This window comes from Primulina eburnea, chromosome 1, assembly GCF_022965805.1.
Source record: "Primulina eburnea isolate SZY01 chromosome 1, ASM2296580v1, whole genome shotgun sequence".
NCBI lineage: Eukaryota > Viridiplantae > Streptophyta > Magnoliopsida > Lamiales > Gesneriaceae > Primulina > Primulina eburnea.
The window spans coordinates 20627573-20651773 of NC_133101.1; the positions used below are offsets into that span (position 1 = coordinate 20627573).

General features: G+C 36.3%; 2 protein-coding genes across 3 annotated transcripts; both read right to left on the reverse strand.

Moving 5' to 3' along the window:
• Positions 1 to 142: 142 nt before the first annotated feature.
• LOC140829000 (K(+) efflux antiporter 3, chloroplastic-like) lies at positions 143 to 20168 on the reverse strand. 2 transcript variants are annotated; one of them, XM_073191938.1, is made up of 19 exons: positions 19841 to 20168; positions 18732 to 19115; positions 18229 to 18330; positions 17262 to 17342; positions 16256 to 16357; positions 15235 to 15312; positions 14013 to 14081; positions 13791 to 13841; positions 13593 to 13706; positions 13403 to 13504; positions 12993 to 13127; positions 10798 to 10979; positions 10582 to 10717; positions 9830 to 9901; positions 9656 to 9754; positions 1709 to 1870; positions 1270 to 1359; positions 1055 to 1192; positions 143 to 571 (listed from the first exon to the last, which is right to left on the reverse strand). In XM_073191938.1, exons 1-19 carry the CDS (start codon positions 19934 to 19936, stop codon positions 476 to 478), a joined length of 2289 nt encoding a protein of 762 aa, XP_073048039.1. In that variant the 5' UTR covers positions 19937 to 20168; the 3' UTR covers positions 143 to 475. The 2 variants fall into 2 exon arrangements, with proteins under 2 accessions (XP_073048039.1, XP_073048031.1); XM_073191930.1 differs by having other exon boundaries at positions 1031 to 1192; positions 19841 to 20167.
• Positions 20169 to 21104: 936 nt separating this feature from the next.
• On the reverse strand, positions 21105 to 23388 carry LOC140829011 (peptide methionine sulfoxide reductase B5-like). Its single transcript, XM_073191950.1, has 3 exons — positions 22978 to 23388; positions 21616 to 21772; positions 21105 to 21517 (listed from the first exon to the last, which is right to left on the reverse strand). The coding sequence occupies exons 1-3, from the start codon at positions 23313 to 23315 to the stop codon at positions 21353 to 21355; spliced, it is 660 nt and encodes a 219-aa protein (XP_073048051.1). The 5' UTR covers positions 23316 to 23388; the 3' UTR covers positions 21105 to 21352.
• Between the last annotated feature and the right edge of the window lie 813 nt (positions 23389 to 24201).

Genomic DNA, 24201 nt, shown 5'->3' on the forward strand with positions numbered 1-24201 from the left:
TCAACCCTACCTATATTTACAATAAAAAGTAATACTCTTAGCATAAAAAGTAATATTTTTTTATGGATGACCCAAATAAGAGATTCGTCTCACAAATATGACCCGTGAGACCGTCTCACACAAGTTTTTGCCTAAACAGATATGAACAGAATCAAAATACTTCGTTGGATTAAGGCAGGATTTCCATGTATTTTGGTAAACAAAAATAACTGAATTCAGCAAAATTTGGTGTTTCCAGCCTCCTCCTAATTACTGGTTAACACACCTCGAACGGGAACATCAATGATTTCACGTTTAGACATGCCTCAGAAACCACTAAGTATCCTCACTGGTAAAACCTACTGGGTTCTTCATGTAAACTCCGTCGACGTGAGATTGCGTATTGTTTTCTGCATCAATTTCACAGTACAAGACGCCTTTAGCTTCTTCATCATTCAAGTCAAGCTCGCTGTTAAGACTGATTTGTAGTCGTGGGTTAGTCCAACGTGATGTCTTCATTTGTTCGTTTAACTCTCTGTGGTTCATCTTCATTAGAATAGAGAGGTGCTCCCATTGAGTCCACCACTCTCACCTTTCAAAAACAATCAAGTCTCGTTGAAAATTCGTGGATTAAGCTTGTATACAAAAGTAATAGTACAATAATACATCAGAAGCTGCCATCCTTGCAAAGTTTTAAGGGGAAAATATTTAAAAAAAAATAGGAGTGTTTTTAGAACCAGATTTCCCAAAAGCTCAAGCTATGAGAGATGATCCGTAAACTTTTACACTTAAAATGCTCCTTAGCATACAAGTCGGAGACCAGGGAATGTATGTTCGAACTTAATATTTACGGCATATGCATGGATTTCAATCAGTTGTTCGAAAAACCTAGAAAAATGATCCAAAAACAAATTCAACCGAATAGAAAAGGGATTTGCACACTAGTTCTGAAATTGAAACCTCCGCCCTCTGATATCATGTTAGAACCACTTCTTCTAGAAGTTTGAGCATATGCAAGATAGCTGTGATGTGTGTTCAAGGGATTAAGTACCTGCAATGGCTTCATGACATTCACCTTTGGATCATTAGTCCTTTCTAATGCGTCTTGAGCTTGTAATTCCATCGAATCTCGTACAAGCTGGCTCAGAAAGCTAACATCATCAGACATAACACCGAGTCCCTTCAAAAGCTTAGAGCCCAGCTGTAAACTTGACTGCAAAAATCAATAAAACCAGTCTGAACACTTTATCATTCTAAATCGTTCCTTATTAAATATTGAGGTCAGGATACCTCTGCATTTTCAAGAATTGCATCAGTTGCACCCGCTTTCTTCAAATCTAAGAGGTGCATCATGTCCCGAGCCCAAGCAAATATAGGAACCTGTGATGCCAAATGTTAAGAACGTAACAAAACCTATAAGCTTGGGTAACGCCTTCGAGTAAATTTCTGTGTGACATGCCAATCTTCATGATTAATAGATAACTAATTAGCAAGCCACAGAGAATTAAGAATATGGATTATTTTTCACCTTCCACACATGACCAAGTAAATTGGCTATTCTGTTCCTTCGGTAGTTCCAAATTCAAGATCAACCCCAATTCCCCCTCCCACTTCCTAAAATATTTTGGCTTATATGTACGATATTTTGGCTCTGGCCTACCTACTCCCATTGTTGCTTTTTTTTTTGAGTAAGAATAAAATGGATGGTTTGAAATACAGACTAATTTACCCCAGGGAAGGCGAGACGAATCCTCTGAACAGCCTCGGATGTTTTCTTCTTCCCTGTATACATGACCATCACAGCTTTGGGGGAACCGATACCAGCAGACTGCAAAACTGCTGGACAGGAGCCATCGCCATAAAGGACTGGAAAACCAAGTTTTCTAGATGCCTATTATGGTAAAAACAAAAAAGAAACTTTTAACCAGATCATGAGATAAATTTGTCTTGAACACGGAGCAAATATGTTTAAGATTCAGGGGAAAATGCTGCAAATTCAAACATAATCAACTTTTCAAGTATTAATTCGAAACATTTCCCAAGAAAAGAACAACTAAGATCTGATTCCATTAAAATTATCGCTAGGAGTTAGGAACCTAAGTTTAGTGTATCTGATTAGTCAAGAATCAAGTAGAAGAGAGTTCTAGAAACGGTGAATTGGGGAAGAGGAAATGGAAATTATATAAAAGAAGGGAGTTGGCTAGAGTTTGGGCATCGATTATTCTATATTTTGAGAGTTGAACTAGCTTTTGCTAGGGTAGGGGTTTTAATCCTTGTAGAGAGGTAAATCTGAGAAATATTATCAACATATGCAATTATATTTCAGCTTATGCCTTAAATCTTCTATTCTCCGTTCTTGTTGATTTCGGTAGTTGTAACATGATAACTGCAGTTTACTGCACTTCTGTTGCAAGTATTTAACTTGGATTTTTGTTATTTCTTGAGCGGTGTTATGCGTTTTGTTGTCGTTTGTAGGAAACTAGGCGACAACTAAATATTTGTGGCATAAATGGCAAAGAAAGGCATTGAAAAATGGAAGGAAAAGAGGAAGGAAGGGCTGAAGATTTGGGCACAAGGACAGAGATTGCATCTATTCGAAGATGGAGAACACTTCTTCTATCTTTGTTTTATTTCTTCCCTTATCATTGATTTCATTTTGGTGAATTGTTTCAAGACCATGTTTGGTTATTTTTTGAATTTTATCATGAACTAATTGTCTCATCTAGAGGGACGACGTAATGAGACTGAAAACCATGTTTATGATCTTTTGACATAGTTATTGGAATTCATTGTATATTTTAGTTGTGTTTTCCTCATTTAATGTTTTCAATTTACTAACCATAAGTTGAATTATTTGTGTTTAGATTCATCACTCGGGAAAGAAGAATTTGAACAAGATAGAGGAAAATACATCAGTGGCTATTATAATGTTCGGAAGGCCAATAATTCCATTGAAGCCTTTGAAGGAATAAATTGTGTTGTATATGAATATTAGAATGGATATTAGATAATTAAACTCTATTCATCACTTGGGAAAGAGAATAGACCATTTTATGAATTATTGGCTAATAAATTAGAAGAGTTTGCGGTGGACATGCTGTTAGAAATTGAACATGGTGGAAAGTCGAGCAAATCGCACCTCTAGAATTCTCTCTAATTGATCTTCACTTGCAAATCCATAATCTGTTTCTTGCAAAATTTAGTAATCGAATATCCTATCATCATTGAAGCTCTAATACGATTAAGCTCAAATTAGTTTCATATATTTAGTGAAATATCAATTATTTATTCTCGTGGGAACGATACTCTACTTACTTATCCTAAAATTGTCATTATGCGCTTGCAATTAAAATCACGCAACAAGTTTTTGGCACTGTTGCCATGAAATGAATTTCATCTGATTTATACTAAATTGTTACTAATTTGTCTTAATTTTGATCTAGAGCAAATTTTTTTTTCTATTATCTCGTTTTAATTTTATTCATCTCTTAATTTTGATCTAGAGCAAATTTTTTTTTCTATTTTCTCGTTTTAATTTTATTCATCTCTGTGTATACAGTTTATGCCAGAAAACCAAAGCTTTGATTTTCTACTCTTCGATCCCGAGATAGAAAATATTGTCAAAGCGTTGAGAAAAGCGAGGAGAAGAATTGAGGCAAGTGGCTAAGAACAAGAACAATGGGAACGGGGAAGAAAATAACAACCTGGTGCCAATCAGAGATCATTTTAGGCCAGTTATCAACACTAATTACTCCAATTGCTCGTCAGACCATCACTGCGGTCAATTTCGAGATGAACCGGCATTGATAAATATTGTACAACAAAATCAATTTCGGTGTTCGGCTTCTGAGGATCCTAATCTACATCTGCATACCTTCTTGGAGATCGCCGATACTGTCAAAATACATGGTGTTACTGAAGACACCATCAGATAACAACTGTTCCAGTTTCTCTTATGGACAGTGCACGAAGCTGGCTACAATCTTTGCATCTGAGTAGCATCACAACTTGGGAGGATATCGCCTCGAAATTTCTGACCAAATATTTCCCACCACCCAAGTCCGCCCAATTGAAGATAGAGATCACAACTTTTTGGCAGCAAGACTCGGAGCAGTTATATGAAGCCTGGGAGCTCAACAATGAACTACTACGGAGATGTCCAACCCATAATTTTGAAGACTGGGAGCAAACCGAGTTGTTCTACCACGGATTAAATGTACCAATGAGGCTGTCTATAGTGCCGCCTGACTGCCTCTTGATACTAGGTAGTTTTTTATGAGCACGGACATGATTTAGGCATTTATTGAAATTGTTTGGGCCTGTGATTATTTTTTTTTTTCGATAAGAAACATAATAATATTATTAATATGTGATTGTTTCCATTACATGAAGTGGACTAGTGGTCCACTACCAAGGAAGAGAAAAGCATTCAATTAACAATACACATAAGTCCAATCTTGTAGAAGATCAAGTATCGATAAGCCCTGAAACTCTTTACTAGATCCAATCCAGTTTGCTATTTTGATCTTGATTTTCTCCCAACATTCCTCTGTGTTGTCTTCCACTTCTTCAAAAATTCTTCTATTTCTCTCTAACCAGATTTCCAACAAATTCCATGGATCACCACTCCCCAAAAATTTTTACCTCTTTTGCCGAGCATTTGTCCAAGATCCGTATTAAACAAATCTTGTGTTGTTTTTGGCACAACCCAAACCAGTCTCATTTCTTCCAAAGCCCTAGCCCACAATTCGTTAGTGAACTTACAATGAATGAGCATATGATCTTATGTTTCCAAATCCTTACGACACAACACGCACTAGTTGGGGCAGAAAGCACATTTAGGCCATCTCTTTTGCATCATCTCGGATGTCGGTAATTTTCCTAGGATTGCCGTCCACGAGAAAATTTGTATCTTTGTCGGAATTGGAGTTTTCCAAATTATATGGGAAATTTTGAAATCTTGGGCACGATTATTTGCGGAAAAGAACGATTGGAAAAAAGATTTGACTGTGAACTTCCCGGACGGATCCCCTCCCACTCTCGAAAATCCTCGACCCCTTCCACCAATCTTACCCTCTCCAAAATGCCTAAAAACAAAGACAACTGAATGATCTCCTCCTCTCGGAGAGATCTTCGGAAATCCAAATCCCAAGAGAAACCAAGTGACGACGTATCAAATGCAACAAAATAAGATATAGGCAAATTATGAGCCGAAGAAATCTGAAATAAAGAAGGAAACAATTCCCGGAAAGGTAAATCCACCCACCAAAAATCCTCCCAAAACCTGACTTTTGTACCCCCTCCAACCACTAATCTCAGTAGTCGGTGATAAGTCGGGTAAGATCTAGAGATGAACTTCCACGGACATCTGAACGTGACATTCGCAGCCGATCCCGCATCTCATCCATTTTCTTGTAACCCATACTTACTCTTTATTATTATTTTCCACAACGGCTCATTTTCAGCGTTAAACCTCCACCACCATTTTCCTGATAACGCTTTATTTCTCAAACAAATATTCTCGATACCTAAGCCACATTTGTCTTTCGGTCTACAAACCCTTTCTCACCCAACCATATGACAATGTTGTTCACCCTCATTTCCATTTCATAGAAAATCTCTCGTTATTTTCTCCACCGGCCCCGCTACTCCTTTTGGTACCATGAAGAGGGACAAGAAGTATACAGGCAAAGCATTCAATACAGCAGCTATCAATGTTACTCTTCCCTCTTTGGACAATAAAGCCTTTTTCTAAGTTGCCAATTTTCTAGTTATCTTAATCATGATAAATTCCCAAAAGGACACGTATTTTATTGGCCAATGATCTCCGCGACAACCAATCCTCTGAGCTATCTCTTCCTTTTCAACTTCTTGATTTAAACCCAATAAAGCACTCTTGTCCCAATTGATCCTCAATCCTGACATATCACAAAACGACTTCACTACTTGCACCAAAAAGCTTATGTGTTCCTCCCTTTTAACAAAAAACAATGTATCATCCGCAAACTGGATATGCGATACTTCCACCTTTTCTCGGCCCACTTCAAACCCTCGGATTAAGTTCGCCTCCTTTGCTTTGTCCATCAAGCTTCCCAAAACGTCCACTACCATATTGAACAAAAATGGTGATAAAGGATCTCCCTGTCTAAGCCCTCTATATGCTTTAAATTTCCCTCTCGGTCTCCCATTGATCATGATGGAAAACGAGACATTAGATATGCATCCTCTTATCCATCCTCTCCATCTCAACCCGAAGCCCTTTTTCCCTAAAACGAAATCCCATTCAACATTGTCATACGCTTTTTCAAAATCAATTTTCAATACCCACCTTTTTTTCTTTTTCTTCTTCCCTTCTTCCACGAACTCATTCGCAATCAAACAACAGTCCAATATTTGTCTTCCCTCAATAAATGCATTTTGAGATTCTGACAATGTATGTGACAACACTTTTTTCATCCTTGTAGCCAGCACTTTTGCTATTATCTTGTATAAGCTCGTTGTGAGGCTAATGGGTCTGAAGTCTGTAACCTTTAATGAGTCATGTTTCTTTGGTATCAAACATATATACGATTCATTAGTAATCCCGTTTATGATCCCCCTTCATAAAATTCTGCAAAAACCTTCATTAACTCGTCTTTGACTATATCCCAACAATCCTGATAAAGTGCCAAAGTATAACCATTGGGCCCCGGTGCTTTACATCTGTCACACTCGAACACCGCCTTCTTAACCTCTTCTTCCAAGAATGGTCGTTCAAGCTGAACCCTCATATCATCGTCGATAGACCTCCATTCCACTCCTTCAATCCCAAATCCCCTCACATCTCTGTTACTATACAGTTTTTGGAAGGAATCGACAATGATTTTAACTATTTGACCTTCATCCTCTAACCACTCCATCATCCATTTCCAATTTACTAATTATTGCCTCGCTTTTTCTGTGATTTAGTAAAGAATGGAAGAATTTGGTATTGTGATCTCCTTCTTTTAACCATTTTATCTTTGCTTTTTGATATAACATTCTGTTTCGTCGACACACCAATTCTTCCAACTCCCATTTTATTTCTTTTTTTTCAGCCACCCCTTTCTGCATTCTCCCTCCCCTCACTCTCCATTTCATCCAATCGAATAATCATGTATCGCAGTTCTGCCTCCCTCATCTCAAACTTCCCAAACTCCTCCTCGTTCCATAATTTAATCTCATCCTTAATAGACTTCAGTTTTCTCGTGAATTTATATCCCACCCAGCCTTGAAGTCGTGGGCTATTCCACCATGTCAAAAATTTCCCTTAAAACTCTTATGTTTCAGCCATATGTTCTCAAATCTGAATGGACAAGGCCCCCATTTAAGTTTATGTGTCTCCAAAACAATTGGAAAATGATCCGATGTAATGCGCGGCAAAACAAATTGCCTATGATATGGAAATAATTCCACCCACCCTCCCAAAAAGAAGAATCTATCTAATCTGCTGCAAATGGGTATCACCCTCAAATTTGACCATGTAAATTTCTCATTCAATAATGGGGGGGTCACACAATTCCAATTCTTGTATCAGCATATCAAAACAAGCCATACTTGTTGTTTGTGAATGACTATTTATTTTCTCGGTCAAATATCTCACAGCATTAAAATCCCCTCCCAAACACCACCTGTCCCCACACAAAACTCTCAAACCTGCCAATTCACCCAGAACTTATGTCTCAATTGCGCTTTGCATGGGCCATATGCTGCAGTAAACCACCAGCTATCTAGTTCTTTATCCTTTTCTATACAATACCGAAACCGTAAATTCCCCAGTCATATTCTCCTTGATGTAGACCACCCTTGGATCCCACATAACCCAAATACACCTGGATCTGCCAATTGAGGGTAAATGAACCCATTCAACGAACCTTGATTTCCACACACTGGACATAAAACTTCTGCCAACCACTTTTTTTTTTGTTTCTTGTAGAATAACTAAGTCAGGTTTCTCTTTGCGTAGCATATCTCGAATGAATCCCCTCCTCGTTGCCGACCCTCCGCCTTTTATATTCCAAGAGAAAATCTTCATTGAAACATCTTGTCTCCCCTTGCACGCATTCCATCTTTATTCAATTCGTCCCCCAGTTCCACCCTTTGTACTCCCATCATCTCCAAACATCCCCATTTCCGCTGTCATATTCGGACAATATCATCATCCCCCCACTGTCCTTATCACCCTCATGGATTTTGATCCCCGACATACCCGACTTATCACCAACCACTAGATCACCCTCAATCTCTAAATTCCTCCCTCCCCCAATAATCGTTTCCTACATTATTTCAAATTATTTCAATGGATGCTCGAGAGACACTCTCAATAAGTATGGATCTTGATCAAATCACACACACACACACGTCATGATGTAATGAATTATTGTTGGGTATACTTGACTTGATTTGGATGATACTTTGAACCCAATGTTCACCCGGAAAATCATTTTCATCTGTGCAAGGATTGAACTTGGAAGAAAATGGTTAGAAACGTGAGTTACGTCACATAATTTAAGAGTTTGTGAAGTTCATCAGTAGTGTGATTATATCCGGGTGTTGGATTGGTTGTATAGGATTGGCATATCACACACATATACAAAATTTTGAGCGAAAACTGATGAACACTCGATAGAAGATTTAAACGTTAGATCTCTGAGGCTTGTTGCTTTCACAGTATTTCACGACTTTATTTTGTTTTCTCGTATTTTGATTCGTTGATTTTCCATTTCTTTGTTTTTGTTTTATTTTGTTTTGCTTCGGACTAGCAAAAGTCTAAGTTTGTGATATTTGATAAGTAAATTTATTGTACTTCTATTGCATGTATTTAACTTAGATTTTTGTTATTTCTTGAGCGGTGTTATGCATTTTGTTGTCGTTTTTATCGTTTGTAGGAAACTAGGCAACAACTAAATATTTGTGGCATAAATGGCAAAGAAAGGCATTGAGAAATGGAAGGAAAAGAGAGAAGGAAGGACTGAAGAATGACCAAATCAGAAGGTCTATAATTCCATTGAAGCCTTTGAAGGAATTATTGTGTTGTTCATGTTATTTAATATTTGATTGTTAATAGGAATGTTAAAATCGATATTAGATAACTAAATTCTATTCATCACTTGAGAAAAAGAATAGATCATTTTGTAAATTCTTGGCTAATAAATTAGAAGAGTTTGCAGTGGACATGCTGTTAGAAACTAAACATGGTGGAAAGTCGAGCGAAATCGCACCTCTAGAATTCTCTCTCTAGTTGATCTTCGTTTGCAAATCCATAATATGTTTCTTGCAAAATTTTAGTAATCGAATATCCTATCATCATCGAAGCTATAAATAGGATTAAGTTCAGGTTGGTTTCATAAATTTAGTGTAATATCAATTATTCATTCTTTGTAGGAACGATACTCTACTTATCATATGCTAAAACTTGACATCGTGCCCTTGCGAACGAAAAACAAACAACATAACACTAGGACCATGTACTATGGTATCTTTTTCTCTCAAGACATGGGGGCTGTAAGATTTTATGACCACAGCACCATATTACCAGCACTATTAATAATATGCTACACACAACTAGACAAGCAAGCACTACACCTAAACCTTCATAACATTTTGATTCCTTGCAAAAACTGATTTTTCATTCTCATGTGATTTTCTTAACACTTACCTTCACAATGGAAGGGTCAAGATCAAAAGCAACATAAGGCCATCCTGCAACACCATCTATCCCAGAAGCCAATGGCGTGGACAAGAAATTGGCAAGAACCTTGAACAGGAGAAATTGTCGATCAAAATTGACTAATGCTGTTCAGCTAAACAAATAGTTTATAAACTGCTGTACCTGAGCTTTTCGTCCAAATCCAACAATAACAATAGGTTCGCTGGCATTAAAATTTACTGAGTCATCGGTTTTCTGCATCATCATAATATTTCAGTCAATAACTCAAAAGTATTATTTAAATATTTAAGATAGATTTGCTTTTTAAGAAATTGAAGTAACAGAGAAAAACAAAGCTGTCTTAGCATTCACAGATCAGGATGTCACACCTTGTAGATTGCCTAAAGATGCAATAATGAAAGATACAAAGAAGTGGCCTCTCCTTTAGCTAATCATTCCACCAAGCGTTCTCCATCAAGACTTTGTGCCAGTGTGGATGTTTACAACACAAGATAGTTATTTTAGGTACAAATTAACTTCGCTAGCTAATTGAACCATGTTAATTATTGTGGTGTTGCTAGGGATTATGATATTAAATCAAAGCCCATTATACTATATAAAAGAACTAAGGCCCAAGAGTGAATTAAGTGGGAAAGGGGTGAGCAGATAGTATATTAGAGAAGGGAGAGAGGAAGTTGATTATTGATTGAGAATATTCCATTTTAGATTACTAGCTAGTGCTAGGGAGTACACAGAGACTTACTCTGGGAAAAGTTATCTTATATGTCTTATTTCATTTTCGTTCATTAATCAAATTACTATATTTTTCTGCTCTCCTTCCATTTCTGAACCAGCCTAACAGGTATACATTTTATAATTTAGCCCCATCCTCTATTGTTGCTATATATAAAATTCAACGCGTTTCAGAGACTTACACTCTCATTTTCAAACTTTTCACCAATAAAATCAGCTGCCTTTCTTCCTACTTCATTGAGTAGAGGGGTCAGTGCCATAGACAGAACAACAACAATTATGAGAAGTTTATTCAGCTCTAGTGGCAGCACACCAAGCCTATGAAAGTATATAAAAGTTAGCCTGTAATAGGAAACCCAAATAAAGAACATTGCACTCAAGCAAGAAAAGTCACAAACCTGTTTGCTAAAGAGAAAACAACAAATCCAAATTCACCTCCCTGGGAAAGAAGCAAACCTATCCTTACACTCTCTTGGAGAGTTAATCCAACTCGTGGACCTATTGCTGTTATAATCAATGTCTTGATTATTATCAACCCCGCCAAGAGTGAAAATACATTTGGCCATTCTCGGATAAGAAGCTGCACAAAACAAGTACAATAGTAAAACATGTTATCAGCTTTCTAAAGGACAAAAGCGTGATGAAAATAACATTTGAGAAAAAGATTATGCAAAGGTAAAGGTAGTTGTTAAAGAATATATTTTGGCATCAGATTTGATATTAAGTGACAAATGCATTCTAAATTAAGAGGATTAATATAGATAACCCTCTGGACATTGTGTCGTTGATATAGACCTTTATGGCCGAACCACAATAATTTTCCGGTCTCTTGTACAGAGGGACTTTTGTTGTATAAAAATCGGATTTTTCTGCAAAAGCTTTCGCCTTTGATAACTCGTATTACAGCTTTTGTCCACAATTCATGCCATGATGGGTATCAAAACTTTACAGAGGTGGCTCATGATTTCAACTAGGCAGGTACGTGGCAGCATGTGATGAACTTCATCGCCACTTGCCTTGTTTGCCAACGGAATAATGTTGAACAACTTCAGCCGTCGGGGCTCCTGCAACCCCTACCTATCCCACATCAGGTTTGAGAGGATATTTCGAGTGTTTTTGTCGAAGGTCTTCCCTCTTCTCATGGGAAAATGTGCTCTTCGTCGTCGTTGAACGATTCTCCAAATATGCACATTTTATTGCTCTATCACAACTTTATACGGCTGTTTCGGTGGCAAGAATATTCCTTGACAATGCATATAAACTGCACAGGCTGCCCGAATCCCATCAGCGATAGGGATGTTACTTTTATGAGTTCTTTTTGGAAGGAGTTTTTTCGGTTGCAAGGTTCCAAGCTTTGTTCCAGTTCTTCTTACCACCCACAAGCGGATTGGCAAACAGAGGTTGTTAATAGAGTTTTAGAAATGTCTACCTGAAGAAGTGGGTGGAGTGGCTTGCTTCGGTTGAATATTGCTACAATACGAGCTTTCACTCTTTTTGTGGGCTTCACATTTTGAGGTCTTCTTCAGCCAACAGCCACCTCAAATGCTATCATATTACCCAGGTATCGCTCGCCTCGAGGCTGTGGATCATGGTTACTCTTTCGGGATAAGGTGCTGCAAGATGTAAGGTATCAGTTGTTGCATGCACAAAACCATATGAAAGTGCAATACGACAGCAACCACCGGGAGGTGCACTTTGATTTGGATGATTTGGTTTTATTGAAACTTCAGCCTTACCGCCATCTGAGTTTGTCCGCCCGAGCTAATCGAAAGTTATCTCCCAGGTTCTATGGGCCTTATAAGGTGTTGGCACGTGTTGGTTCAGTCTCTTATAAGCGGGAACTTCTGGAGTCCACCAAAATGCATCCAAACTTCCATATTTTGTTCCTGAAGCCTTTCCATGGGATTGAGTCCAGTGAGCCCACGCTTCCCTCTCTCCATCCAGGCGAGACCCTTCCTACTCCTTAGGTGATCCTTGACCAGCATGTTCACAACGGCAGGATGGAATTGCTGATCCATTGGCACGGTTTATCACCAGCTGAAGCTTCTTGGGAAGATACTTCATTATTCGTGCAGTGTTTCCTGTCTTTTTGTTTGCGGACAACCACCGTAGTCAAGGGGTGGGTGATGTCACAAGCACGGCAACAATCCAGGAAAGCGAGGAAGTCCAGGAATCCAAGTTTACCAGAGGCAACAACCATGGCCGTTTCAAGCTCAAGGATTTGGATTTTCACGTATCAATTTATTTTGAATTTTGATAGGACTTGGCATTTAGGATTGGCTTTGCTTTTCAGATTTGATGTTTATCTTCTTTAGGGTTTGGTTATCTAGGACTCTTTTGTATTTATGTTCATCTTGCCTTGACTAAAAGTTATCAAATATTTTCCAAACAAAAGTGTTGAGATCTTGAGGTTCTCTCAAATCGAGCCTCAGCACATTTTATACAGTTGGTCACAAGGGTAGAAAATCTAATAAGAAGAAGGGAAATCTGGAATCTTCAGATTTCCCCATCAATCAACCTATTACACGATCCTTTGCTCGAGAATGTAACGACAAAATCTAAGCTGGTGAAAACTGACAAGATAAATAAATACCTGTGTGTCGATAGAAGTCCCAGTCGTCACAAAAAATAACCCAAGAAGTAATCCTCTAAATGGCCTAATGTCAGCTTCAATTTGTGTGCGGAAGTTTGTTTCTGCTAGAAGGGCCCCAGCTAGAAAAGCTCCTAGCTGCAAATGAATATATGAACAATACATCTATTTCCCATGCTTCGAGACCAAATTGCACAAACCTCTCCACCAAAATCATAATCACATCTACCTATAAGGTTCAGAATTATTTATAAAAATTTGGTGCAAAATAAAATAATGTGTTTACATCTACCTTGTCTCAGAATCTATCAAAATGTTAACATATATACCCGAAACAAAATTTGAAATATTCAACTTGACAACTATGTTTATATCAGTCTTATCCAACAGTTTACAAAAGAACGAAATCAAACCGTGTCACTGAAGCCCAATTTTTGTGTTATAAGTGATGTCCCAGAAACAGTCAGCAAGCAGAGAGCAACGAAAGCTTCTGAACTTCTAGTATCCGCAACAACCTGCAATCAACAACCAAGATTCAACAACCACAGCATATACAAAAATGCATCTGAAAATTTATTCTCCTCAAACAACACTAATGCAGACCTCAAAAACCCGCCTCAGAAAATATTTTCCTCCTAGAGAAAGCAGACCTAGTCCACCTAAAGCTTTCAAACTTGCTTCAGCTAGCATTGGCCAAATACTTTCTTGCGCGAAATTCTGCAGATTATACATATTGAAGTGCCAGTATAAGTGGAGTAGCAACAACGTTAGGATGCTTGGAAGAATAAGTATTTAAACTACCTGGCTTTCCAACACCGGCAATACAACGAGAAGGGGGACAACTGCAATATCCTACAAATATGCGTAGTATGACCAAAAAAAGGGCAACAGACTTCACATGTTATGAAGAATTGAGTAAGACCAACCCAGCCAGTTCAGGGGAAAAAAAGGGAAAGCAAGAGCATGATAAGAAATATTTAGAAAATACATGAAACAAGGGATAAAGAAAATGAAATAGAGAACCTGGAATAAAAGTATGCCCAGTGTTGCCGACCCAAATTTAGTTGGAAGTTCTCCTTTCTCTGCGAGAAGCTATATATCACATGAAAGAATAATGTCACCCAAGAGGCATATATGGTGGTACTAAACCATCCAAAAAGATTCAACCCATGTCGTATCAAAATCGGAATAGTCTCTTCATTTCCTAATATTACAGATGCTGAGAGAATCACAGACAAAAATTATATTGAACAAAAGCAATCTGATACAGCCATATCCCCTAAAATGCGTACAGATTAAACTTGAGCATATTACAGTCAGTCCCCAATACACCGCCATCATTATTAGTAAAGAAACACGATCGAAAAGTCTTCAAAATGAGGAGAGTTAAAACGCATACAGATTAAACTTGAGCTTATTACAGTCCACAGTCCCCAATGCACCACCATCATTATAAGTAAATTGAAAAGTTTTCAAAATGAGGAGAGTTAAAATAAGTTTTAGCACATGATACAAAACTATTAGCATGCTCAATAACTCCTTGATAAGAAAGCTAACTACTTCAAGAAAATGATTGTATTACATCTTGGTGTTAGGATTTAGAACCAGGAAATATGTTTCAAAATGCCATTATGATAGCTTATTAATGATTATTGTGTAGTAAAGATCACACTATCAATTATAAACAATAAAAAGCATATGTGTTTACATGATAGACAAAACGGTGATGTGTACAAATAATTGTTTTGGCCAAGGAATTGTTGACAAACATATGAGTTCTAATGGTTTAAATTTTAATCAAGTACTAGTGTATTTTAATCATACCTTAGATAATTAGTTCTTTATAAAAGAATATCTAGAATTTTAAACATGCAATACAGCCGTTTATAAACGTCATATTTTTTATGAACTAATGATTACTAACTGGTACCTCAAGACTTGACAATCATACTATCGTAACATTTCTTTTTGACACAGGAATCAAATTATTGCATGATGAATTAGTTTGCATGTAATATAGTTTTATGCATGATAAAGGTTCTAAAGATACTCAAATAAAAGTTCCATGCACGCACTACCACCTCATAAGTTAAACAGCTTAGATTAGATGTATAAAATGGAGATTAAAAAGGACATGAAATATTAGAGAAAAATCTGGCATCTTTTAGAGAGTAATGTGCACTTGTACAAGTGGCTGAATACAAAAAATGATCCTTTTCTCTAATCAATTTTTAAGCTGAAATACCTGAAGAACAAAGGCTGAAGACGACAACGAAAGTGCAGCACCAATTACCACAGCTTCATCAACACTTCGAATATTGACCTACAATTTTTGACAACTCTATTGCAGGCCCAACAGAAGACAAGACAAACCAGTGACTTAAAAAATAATAACAAATATACAAATAAAAACATGACATAATAATAAATCAAGACATCAGGAAATCTCAGTCCTTAACTCTCATTGTATGTCTAATACATAGAAAAGACATCAACGCATGAGGTTACAATAATCGACTGTTGACATACAATAATCGACTGTTGACAGATCAGTAATCACAATATGCACGACAACTGTAACAGGTTGCACCTGTAGTTAGTAATTCACCTGGGAATATTAAAATAGGAACTGCATAAACATAGATGGTGGCTTCTAGGTAGTATATATCATATGAAAACTATTATGAAGAATGGAATCATAAACTGTGAGTCAAAAGCAAAATATATAAAAGAACTGCTTCCTTGCACATGGCAGGTCTCGAGGATGCTAAAGAAGAAATATTTGTTCCATGAGACAATTAAAGGATTGTTAGCCATTTTCTTTTCTTTTTTTCATATATTAGGAACATGCATAAATCAGGAGTATTAGAAAATTTTTAATTTATTCTTATTTTATAATTCTAAATATTTCTAGAATTGCTCACTGCTCCTAAAATTAGTTCTAGAATTGCTCTCTAATTATCCATACCACTGTCCTTGAAGGAAATATTCAGTTTTTGTCTCTCTATTTTTTTCTTATCTTTTCCAATACGTCATCCAGCCAAATGCCAATTTGACATAAGATAAATATCAACTTGCCACAGCTGGAGAAAAACAACAGTATCAGTAATTTTTAGAAATACCGTTTAAAAAATTGTCGACCATGATTGAATTCCCTGTTTTCATTTAGCATATAAAGTGCAAAATACAGATAAGTCCAAGATCACCCTTTTAAGACAGCAGCACACTGTCAAGTAGAACAGTTGGCTGGAAAAAAAAATTCTTACCAAATCAGGCCTCGAGTGAAACAGAAACTCCAAAATTCTTGTTCCGACAGCACCATTTGGAGGAAGCTCAAATGCCGTGAATGCTAGAGTTGATAGTAAAACCTTCAATGGAGAAAAACCATAAAAAATACTGAGTTATACAAATTTTATTAGCATTTGTCCAATATTACAGCTGAAAGGGTTAGGATGTGAGAGATGTGATCATGTGAAAAAAATCCAAAATATGGTATTGAGGTTTTATTAGTCAAAAGAGAAAAGCATTGTCCCACACAAGAAAAGGGATCTTTGGGGATGAACATTTGGTCGCTAAGTGAGTCTCTGAGTATACTCTTCATGGTAGCCACATCCGCGTGAAGAATCATAACTGGGGATACAAAAATAGATTGTAGCCAGATCCCAGGCCAGTGAATGAATTATCGCTCTTCAGCAAGGATAAGAAAATAACTACCATTGCACGTGATGAACATAAGAAAACAGAATGAGCATCATGATGGAAAAATGTGCTGGGGCAGAAATGTGTGCAGAACTGTGGATTGAGGAAGGACTTGGCGCAGAATACATGTTCCTGATTGACGATAAAGTGCAAGCAGATAGGCACCAGGGCAGACTTTAATAAGTGGTTGCTAAAGTGAAAGGTCAATGACACAGTGGATATTTTACAATATTTGATAAGAAAGTAATCAAGTGGCTGCACCTAAATGTGCAGTAGTTGATGCACAGCTAAAACATTCAGGTGGAAAACAGATATGCAGGGTGGAGTCTAGCCTCTTTGACAAGATTCACATTAAGCATCGGAACTTTTAAGCTCAAGAAGTCCATAACCTTCTTATGTTCTGATGTTCCCTAGAAAGTCCAAACATACACTATGATATATTTGCATGAACAAGTGTTACTACTTAAATGAAAATAAAGAACTACAGCCTAGTCCATTATTTTAATTATTTGAATGTTTAGAACCACATTTCCACACCCTGAACATCATGCTAGAATTGCTGTGAAAGCATACCTGAGTTAGCCCCAGGCCAAATGCAAACTTCGCAAGAGCTCTCAAGCGATCAAGTGAGAGCTCCAAACCCATCTCAAATAACTGCAAGAAACATCTGTTAGTTGAAAACATCAGATAACATTTTTAAGTTGGAATAATAAATTTGACAATGCAAAGTAAAAGGCCTAAACAGCTTAGAAAACTGACTTCAAAATATAATAAAGCAATGAAAATTTATAATAACTTTACATTTGAAAAAATTCAAATACCAGTCGACTACCAGTAATACTCTACAATTCAACACTCATAAACAAAATACAACAAAATTTGTGACCTTCCAGTGTAATCAACCGGTTGTCACATTCCACTTGTGCTACCAACAGTCTATATATACAGTTCCAAAATTTTTCAAACAAACTGTACACCGTTAGCTAGAAGTAACAAAAGCTGTATGTGTCTCTAAGCTTTGAAACCTCTGTTGTTGCCTCCTTGTGCTCCGAAACAAATTTTCAAGCTTAACCATTTAACTGCTACAAGTTTTGATCCAGTATTTTACACCTAGTCAAAGTAACTCTAGTCTGAGCCCATTAGTCCTAAGCTAACTTCCCAGAATTGCATAAACATATTTCAAAAGTTTCTTAACACACAATCATCAAATTGTAAAAGTGAGAATGAGTGGACTGTTGTGGCAGCCTACTGAAAGAGCAGCGAGAATGAAAACTCATCTCTCTGTTAAAAGACAATCAGACAGCTCAACCTAATTCATTCTCAGTTCAATAATTACACCACGTTAAAGTATAACTACAGTAACATAGATAAAGCAACATCGTGACAACAAGATGGATTAGTATAGAAACAGATCCAAACACCCTCACCGAGCTTCAGTGCCAATAATGAAAAATAAATGATTTCTCTGATTTAAACGAGCCACCGGGATAGTTTTCAGACCAATCTCTTATGTAAGGGGAAAAAATATTATTGAACTCACCAAGAAGAGAATCCCCCATTCAGATAAAATTTTAACATCGATGAGATTTCTTATGAGGCCGAGTTGATTGAGCACAATCCCTGCGAAGAAGAAACCTAGTATCTGTAGCAAAATACAACAATTAGCACCCTGTTAATTTAATTTTTCCACTATGAAACTACTAATCACCAAAAAATGACAACTCTTATTCAGCATTATGACTGTTCTTTAAATTATGGAATCAGATAGTTTCCATAAAAGGTATGAATCCACAAGTACGTATGAATCCACAAGTACGTACCCAAGTGTAGCCAATAGGGTTATAGACATGTCGTGTTCATAAAATGTCACAGGCATTTATTTCTGTACCTCATAGAGTCTAGTTCAATTTCAACCTTGAAGAATTTGTATCTTTATATAGAAATTGACGCATTTCAACTTTGACCAACATATTTCATGAAATGTGTGAACGTCTGAAGATACAAGATCGCCATTTCAAGATTTCGAGCTGAAAGTCAACTTACAGGACTAGCTTTGATTTTTTTGAAAGAAGGAACCACCAATACAGTCACTGCTAGGAATGTCAGAGTGTCCATGCCCAAATCATTGATGACATCAACAGCATTGGCAACATCAAGTGATGAGTGTATCCGGAATTTGACCTTTTTGATGTGTCTGTATACAGGAAAGCAAAATCCTTCTCCGCGTCGAAAAGATGATAAAGGAGTAATCTTGAAAACATTGTGTTTTTTGTACAGAAGGTTATAATTTATCCTGTGATGTATTGATGAAAATAATGGCTTCTGTGCTAATTGACTACAAGAACAAGAGACATTGAGATTTTGCGAGCGTTGACGTGGGACAAAAGATATACTTTTAATTCTGGCCTGGAAAACGATGTCACTTCCCTGCGTCACACAAATGATGCAGGGTATTATGAGCTTGTCTTTCTTCATCCAAAAACAATGATAAGAAATAAGTTGGAAAAAACATTTATATAAAAATGAAATGTCAAACAGTTCGGAGCTGTCAAAAGTTGTTGTTTACGGTTTCTTTTACACCAAATCTGAAGGAAGTTTCAAGAACAAGTATTTCTTGATAGAGTTACATAACATTGATAGTTTTTTTTTTTCCAAATTTCCTTGAAATTAAAATTAGATTAAACATTAACTTATAAGTTTCTTGATATTGCTCAAACCACATAATTTTGTTAAATTCCCTGCAAGATCCACCCTGAAAATTCTACTATCATTAATAGAAAACCATCAAACTCCATATTTTTCCCAGAAGATAACATAATAAACTAGCCCAATCATAGGCACTACAAAGATGGTATTTCACAAATATTCAATTGCCAGAATAGCACCTCAATTTATTCCTTCAAATTAAGATAGTGCCTAAAATGGAACACTGGTATCTACAAGTAACTTATCCAAGAATGACACCCTCAAGGCCTCATTTTAATGCTTCAAATTATCTTAGTACCTAAAATAAAATGAATCTATTAGACGAGAACACAAAGACATATCAAGATCCAGCTACCAACTAAACTAGAATCCAAGATAATCATTCACAAGTGATTGCTCTGCACTTTTCCCCAAATTTTCACTTTTCAGCCATTCATAATGCATACCAGAAGCTTACCCTGGGGTTGTAATAACACGCCACTGCTTCCAACATATTGACATTCAAGAAAACGAAATTTTACGCTGCCAAACATATAAACCATTAAAAAAAACTAAATTTGTTACAAAAGATTGACTTTTGGCTTAAACAAAAATGGGATTTCATCAAGAAAATGTATCGGAGAGTGCAAATAGGAATAGTAGGAGTAGAGCCACACGTTTAGGCCATTGAAATTTGGAACGTTTTGTGCATGCGCAGACATTTATCTCAACGGTCGTAGGATCAAAAAAGAAGTTTTGGATGATTTCGTGAAGTGATGTGCAAATTAATGATGCCGAACCACTCACAGTCACGGGGCTCTCAAAGGAGAGGCGTGCGAATAAGAAAATTTACCCATATTTTTTTTTAGAATTTTTAAAAAAAGGGGGGGCATTTTATTTTATTATAATCTTTATTTCTTGCTTTTATATCAGACAAATTATATAATATTTTCATCGCATGAATGATTTAATATCGATATTTTGAAAATAAAAAAATATATAGCATCAAATTGCACTTCCAAAATAATATTACAGATATATTATCAAATAAATATTAAAATTTAATATTTTATTTGACTATGATTTTTAATATACAATTTTTCGCATTTATTTTTTTAGGTATTTGAAGGTTATTTTGCCAAAAAATAAAAATAAAATAAGAAAAATAGATATACTAGACGTTTGCTTTCGGACAAAATTATTTAGCCTAGAGAAATAATCCATTAGTCAAAGTTTCCAGATTTATTAATGAAAAAGCGGTCAAGGTTTTAATTTTATTTTTAATACAACAATAATAAATAATTAAATAAATGTCCTCTCTTATCTTATCTTATTTTCTAAAACGATATTGCAACCAACATCATATTATCATTTTGATTAATAATGTTAAAAAAATATAACAATATATTGAATTTTATTATTATATTATAAAATTCTGTATTGAATTTATCATAAAATTTTGATAAATAATCCATATTTCCCACTTTTAATTTCTTATTATTATTAATATTATTACCTTTTAATCAAGCATAAAAACCAACAGAAACCCATCACTTCCAATTTTCATATCATTATAACTAACTAGATTTTACGGAAAACACTTGAAAATTAAGGATAAATTAAAGGAAGAATTCAGAATTATATATTTAACAAAGATCGTGAAATGTGATATTTTTCATAAATAAATACTAATAAACGAAGATCATAAATCGAAAAAACATTTGACCAAGGTTTGTTGATTATGGGTCATTAACACTGAGCAACGCCCTATCAAAACCCGAGAACGTCTGGAAGAACAATTTTGCATCAATGAAATTATCACAACCATCTAATGCACCAAGGCATAACCAAAAACACACAACCTTTTTGCTCTAACATGATCCAGTTACATAAAGTTATGTCCCAAAGCAGCAGAAGTTTAGTTTATTACTCAGTTTGCACAATTATCAGTGTGTTCGGACGAGCACGTAATGCGCCCTTTACGAAGGCGAATCAGAATTTCCTGGAGTAAACTTTAGGGACACACTATTGACGCAATGACGCTCATCAGTGGGTGTACCGAATCCTTCACCTTTGAAAACATGCCCGAGGTGTCCCCCACAAGCTGCGCATGTGATTTCTACCCTCCTTCCGTCAGGATCAGGCTGTTTGATCATACGCACGATGCAAATGTAACCTGCTTTTACTAAGATGCACAAAAGGTATGGAAAAATGGAATGAATGGACAAAAAGAGGAACCTACATATCGGTTTATGGCTCCAGGGAGACCCTCGAAGAATGCTGGCCAACCACAACCGGAATTAAATTTGGTTGTGGACTTGTACAGAGCTGTTCCACACCCTGCACACTGGTATACACCCTCTTCATAGAACTTGTCATAAATCCCAGTACCTGGATACCTGTTAGCATTTGTGTGCACAAGTAAATGTCGTAGATATCGGTGACATGTGGTTCAAACTTCAGAAAATAGTAATTCAACCCTTTACTTCATAACATATCCTTGAAATGAGCAAAACAAGATTGAAGCTATGGTACTTCATGATGAGTATTAATGTCAGCTTCCCTTCAGGTTCAGACAAGAGGGGAATAAAAAACTGAGTAAAATCAAGTACAATTGGTGTTGAATTCTCTCCCACTAACGCACTAAAAACATCAATAAATGTGAATTTCAGCTAACTGAGGCAAAAACCAGCTTCATCACCGCTTAAACGTGCTAGAATATCTGGCACACTAGCACCCAAATTCACCCTTCCCTTGCATTTTCTTTGAAAGAAAAGGTCTAGGAATAAAAATTTGAGCCTCATGATTAAACCAATCAAGAATTTCGGAAGCTGTCATCATTTCTCAACAGATAAGCAGATTGACTGACTTTGCAACATATAACTGTTACCAAGCAATATTAAGGAGATTTCAAGCTTTCTGCCTTGACTACAGTGAATGGTAATTGGCAGAGACGAGATGAAATGTTGTGGTAGGCTCAACTGAAGCTACTGCCAGGACCGTCCTCACGTGGGCACCCATTGACAAAGAAAAAAACTTTCTACTCCAAATAAAGCTAGTGACACCTGTTGATACACTAAGATAGGTCAAAAAAGATTTGATCTTTGACATGATTGTCATAAACTCGATTCAGTAGTGACACCAGTTGATACACTAGGACAGGTCAAAAAGATTTGATCTTTGACATGATTGTCATAAACTCGATTCAGGATTATCAGAACTGCAATAAATATATATGTGAATCATAAAGATTACTGCTTACTTGTAGTATAACTTCTGAGAAATATAAATGGGAGTTGTTTTGAGACAATTAAGAGAGAACAAAAGCAAAATTCAACTTCAAAAGTTTGGCCATGGACGCAGACCTTGAGCTTGATTTTTTTTATGGATTGAATTGCTTTTATTCCCTTCCATTCCTTGTTATCATTATGATTGTGAAAAACTTCCATCCCATTTCACACCAAAAAGAAAAATTATTAAGTTCACAGATTCCCAACAACTAAAGTAATAAAATCATCACCAAATTATCAGTTCATGAAGGGATATTCAGTGTTCGGAGGAGGAAAACAACAGTTATCCCAAGCAGCCACGGAATCCAACTCACTCGGTGCCTTTCTCTCTGAGAATCCGAAACTGCTCCGGCGAAAGAATTGCACGCCACTCCTCCTCGGATTTCTGCACAGGCCCGGAAGCCGCCATAGCCACAACTCCGCCTCTGAACTCTCTCCTGCACCGATTAAAGCTCAAGCCACAAAACCCACCAGATGAAACGACGTAATATCCAAGGGGCTTCGTGAATAGAAAATGGGTGGAGTGATATCTGTTGAAACTGGTAACTTGGTATGCTGATCTTGGTATAAATCTTGAGATGGGAGAGGTCGGATGGAGAACGAGCGTTCTAGAAGATGCAAATGGCGAAATTCCAAGGATCTCGGAGCCCATTTGGTGGGAAAGATCGAATTTTTTTGTGCGGTGCAGATGGCCAATTCAACCAGATCTGTGCTGTGCAGATGGCCCATTTGGATAAAGTTTGGTTGGGATACATGATCCAAATTAATGGAGTGGATTTGGTTTTGCAACCTTCTCTTTCTTAATTATTATTCTTCTTTTCTTTTTTGAGTAGGTCTCTTGTGAGACAGTCTCACGAATCTTTCTCTGTGAAACAGGTCAACTCTACCGATATTCACAATAAAAAATAATAATTTTCATGGATAACTCAAATAAGATATTCGTCTCACTAAATACGAATGGATGAGACCGTCTAACAAAAGTTTTTGTTTTTTTTTCCAAAAGCGATTTCTTCAGCATCTAATATAATGTTGTGTTGGCTTCCATTTATATCAACAATCTTTGTACATGAAAACTTCATACAGTAAAACATCTATAGTTTAATACTTGATAAATTATAATCTTTTTAAATTAATAAAATTTCACGTTCCCAATATGACAGGATCGATTTGAGATAATCGTTGAGTAAAAATAGCTCAACTCTTGAAATATTGAGCATTGATAAATTAAATCGAGTTTGATTTTCAAACTAAGCGGAAGACACTCAAATAATCTTTCGTATAAATCGATTAAATATTTTGTAAAATATTTAAAATATATGTAAGTTGAATGAGTAAAAAATATTTTGGTTGAAGCATTTTTATCAAACACTTGGTATACAATATTTTGGTATTTGAAATATACATAAAATGTTTTGAAAATACATCTTAAAAATAGTAGAAATGATAAGTCAATACAATAAATAAATAGAGATGGATTTGTTTATGTGTGTTTGGATATTAACAACTCATATGTCACTCTTTCTTCCCTTTAATAAGAA